At 53.4% G+C, this 4178-nt stretch overlaps 1 protein-coding gene across 1 annotated transcript; it reads right to left on the bottom strand.

The window, feature by feature from the left end:
• On the bottom strand, positions 1 to 3063 carry LOC126994974 (heat shock 70 kDa protein cognate 4-like). Its single transcript, XM_050854249.1, is given in 4 exon segments — positions 1 to 542; positions 544 to 2066; positions 2327 to 2498; positions 2865 to 3063. Coding segments are annotated over 3 exon segments (1956 nt in total). The 5' UTR covers position 2498; positions 2865 to 3063; the 3' UTR covers positions 1 to 280.
• Positions 3064 to 4178: the final 1115 nt, after the last annotated feature.

Raw genomic sequence — 4178 nt, 5'->3', positions numbered from 1 at the left:
TTTGCAAAACAAAAATATTTATTTCCTTACTTTAGGGAACAAAATACTGGCCGTATAATCTTAATGGTCTTCTACACCCATACCCTTTCACAGTCAATAAATACACATTTACACTAACATACAGTATTAATAAATGATGGAAAATTTCAACATATATTAACAGCTACCTATAGACAGAGTAAAAAATATATGCTTAAAGCACATTATCATGGAACGTTGGGGAACACAGGACAGTGTTGATTCCTAATGCCACCAGAGGAGAAACGGCGACCCTGCTGGCTTAGTCCACCTCCTCCACAGTGGGTCCTCGCCCTGCGGTTCCTCCGGCGGCGCCAAAGCCGGGCATCCCGCCAGCGCCGCCAAAGCCGGGCATCCCGCCAGCGCCGCCAGCAGCAGCCCCGTGGATCTTGGAGGCGAGGGGACGCCACGCCTGCTCCAGCTCCTGCATCTTGTGCTCGTACTCCTCCTTCTCGGCTAGCTGGTTGGCGTCCAGCCAGTTCAGGGTCTCTTGCGCCTTCTCCTCGATGGAGCGCTTCTCGTCAGGACAACTTCTCCGCCACCGCAGCCTCCGACATGGAGGACTTGACGCTGAAGCACAGCGCTTCCAGCCGGTTCTTGGCATCCACTCGGTCTCGCTGCCTGGCGTCGTCTTCCTTGTACTGCTCGGCCTCGTTCACCATCCTTTCGATGTCTTCCTTGCTCAGCCGTCCCTTGTCGTTGTTGATGGTGATCTTGTTCTGCTTGCCACTCGACTTGTCCACCGCAGACACGTTGAGGATGCCGTTGGCGTCGATGTCAAAGGTCACCTCGATCTGGGGCACTCCCCGCGGCGCCGGAGGGATGCCGGTCAGGTCAAACTTGCCCAACAGGTTGTTGTCCTTGGTCATCGCCCTCTCACCCTCGTACACCTGGATCAGCACGCCCGGCTGGTTGTCGGAGTACGTGGTGAAGATCTGCGATTGCTTGGTGGGAATGGTGGTGTTGCGCTTGATGAGGGCAGTCATCATGCCGCCGGCCGTCTCGATGCCCAGCGACAGTGGCGCCACGTCCAGCAGTAGCAGGTCCTTCACGGCGTCGGACTGGTCGCCCGTCAGGATGGCGGCCTGCACGGCGGCGCCGTACGCCACCGCCTCGTCGGGGTTGATGGACTTGTTCAGCTCCTTGCCGTTGAAGAAGTCCTGCAGCAGTTTCTGGATCTTGGGGATGCGGGTTGACCCGCCCACCAGCACCAGGTCGTGCACGCTGCTCTTGTCCAGCTTGGCGTCCCGCAGGGCCTTCTCCACGGGCTCTAGGGTACCACGGAACAGGTCAGAGCACAGCTCCTCGAACCTGGCGCGTGTGATCGACGTGTAGAAGTCAATGCCCTCAAACAGAGAGTCGATCTCCAAGCTCGCCTGAGTGGACGACGACAGCGTGCGCTTCGCCCTCTCACAGGCAGTCCGCAAACGACGCAGTGCCCTCTTGTTCGTCCTCAAGTCTTTCTTGTACTTGCGTTGGAACTCCTGGGCAAAGTGGTTCACCATCCGGTTGTCAAAATCTTCGCCCCCGAGGTGAGTGTCTCCGGCCGTCGACTTCACCTCAAACACGCCGTCGTCGATGCTCAGAATGGACACGTCGAACGTTCCGCCGCCCAGGTCAAAGATGAGAACATTGCGCTCCGCCACACTGCCGCCCGCCTTTTTGTCGAGGCCGTAGGCGATGGCGGCGGCCGTCGGCTCGTTGATGATCCTCAGCACGTTGATGCCGGCGATGGTGCCGGCGTCCTTGGTGGCTTGCCGCTGAGAGTCGTTGAAGTAGGCGGGCACCGTGATGACGGCATCCTTCACGGCGCTGCCCAGATACGCCTCGGCCGTTTCCTTCATCTTGGTCAGCACCATGGACGAGATCTCCTCGGGGTTGAAGGTCTTGGTCTCGCCCTTGAAATCCACCTTCACCTTGGGCTTGCCGCCCTCGGCCACCACCGCGAAGGGCCAGTGTTTCATGTCCGCCTGGATCGACGGCTCCTCGAACTTGCGGCCGATCAACCGCTTGGCATCGAACACTGTGTTGGTGGGGTTTAGCGCCACCTGTTGGGGAGAAACGGAAAATCATGAGCAGTGAGTTACTATTGTAGCATCTCTGTTATTATGCTGCATATTATTCTTAGGTGTGTGTGTGTGTGTGTGTGTGTGTGTGTGTGTGTGTGTGTAGATGTACCTGTGTGAGACTGTGTATGTGTGTGTGTGTAGATGTACCTGTGTGAGAATGTGTGTGTGTGTGTGTGTGTGTGTTAGTTTAAGTGTGTGTGTGTGTGTGTGTGTGTGTGTGTGTGTGTGTGTGTACCCACCTGGTTCTTGGCGGCGTCGCCAATGAGTCGTTCGGTGTCCGTGAAGGCCACGTAGGAGGGCGTGGTCCTGTTGCCCTGGTCGTTGGCGATGATCTCCACCTTGCCGTGCTGGAACACACCCACGCACGAGTAGGTGGTGCCCAGGTCAATGCCGATTGCTGGCGCTGGCATTCTGCGGGGAACGAGACGCTGGTCAATACACTAACACGTACGCAACAAAAACAAGTTTGTTTTGTTACATCATAACTTCCTGCCAAATGTGTACTGGCGGGCTACAGCTTCACGAATTAACAATGCACAATAATAGTATTCACCGCACAAGCCAGTATCACTAGCACTCAGCCATCACGCATTTGTGAGCTAAAAAGAACAAAACCTTTACAGGAAGATATTCTGCGTGAGCTCCTTGCCTTATCATGGGGATCAGTCCTTGAGTGATCCAGCCGACCCTAACAACACACGTGCCCCTCCAGTGCCAAGTATCCGCCTCCCATACACAACAAGTGGTTAGCATCGACGCTGAGGCTGGTTGACTTACCTGTCTGTGTTTGGTGCAAGAAAACCTCTGTAGCTTCAATCAAAGACGTGCGGTGCACAGTAGTGGCACTGGTTCACGGAACAATGTAGCTAGCTGTAAGCTCTGCGAGTGTCGAGTAGTCAGCACTGTTCTCGCGCTGTTTGTCGCACCTTGGCTCGTCTGAGTTGGGGACTGATGCCGCCCCGCCCCCTCGCCGGGCTTTTATGTGCCGCCGCCCCGCGCCGCCCGCCCGCCAGAACAGTCGGGAAGGTTCTCCCGGCCACTGGCACGGTCCACGGGCCCTGCTAACACTGGGGCATAACATTAGTAATCAGGGTACGTGTGATAGGCCTTTCATAATGCTTATATACAGATATAGATATCAATTACCTGCCCGAACTGCATCCCCAGCGACTCGTTGCTTCCCGAGTTTTCCTCCGTTACGTCAGAGATGTCAGTTGCAAGACGCCGCTAAGGGAGGCAAAGCTGACACTGTCAACCTGTCGTACTGTATGTGTTACCTTTTTGCTGCAGTGTATGACCATCAAACATATATCTTCAGCATGAGAGGTTATTCATTAATAATAAAGAACAATGAAATCGTCTCTCTCTCTCTCTCTCTCTCTCTCTCTCTCTCTCTCTCTCTCTCTCTCTCTCTCTCTCTGGTATCTTCTAGCTCTTCTAGACATAGTTTAAACTTTAACAACAAAGACTATGGAAGAAATTTCATGACTTGTTGCAGTATGGAATCCTTGTCAAATGTGTGTGTGTGTGTGTGTGTGTGTGTGTGTGTGCAAACGCTAGTGCACAATATGTGTATGCATGGACGTTTACACACACACACACACACACATACAAAAAAAAAAGCACACAGGTGCAAAATTAAGCGTATACGTCGCATGCCTTTTCACGGTGTCTAATAGCATCTCATAGTGGACGACAAGAGTTATATAGTTATAAAAAATAGTTCTTGCAGGACCATTTATGGCTCATACAATGAGGCGCGTAACATTGTAATCCTTCCTGTCAACACCTACCACTACTACCTGACAAATGTGAGATTTGGGCGCGAGCATCTCATACCGCGAGTTCTTGCCACTCGTAGCAACGCCTCCACACAGAGCAATGTGACCATGACAATGACTTTGACTGAGACACTGCTTGCAACCCCCTGAATCAAATCTGAGCGAAGACACATGCGTCCATCTGTGCGTGTGTTTGTGTGTGTGTGTGTATGTGTGTGTGTGTGTGTGTGTGTAATTCACCCACGGCCTAATAACGAGCTGGGCTCGTCATCGCCAGCAAGTACCCTCCCGCTCACAGCATCCTCATTAT

The sequence above is a fragment of the Eriocheir sinensis genome, unplaced genomic scaffold, assembly GCF_024679095.1.
Source record: "Eriocheir sinensis breed Jianghai 21 unplaced genomic scaffold, ASM2467909v1 Scaffold942, whole genome shotgun sequence".
Taxonomy (NCBI): domain Eukaryota; kingdom Metazoa; phylum Arthropoda; class Malacostraca; order Decapoda; family Varunidae; genus Eriocheir; species Eriocheir sinensis.
The sequence above is the reverse complement of the archived record's forward strand: the minus strand, read 5'-3'. Positions and strand labels throughout refer to the sequence as shown.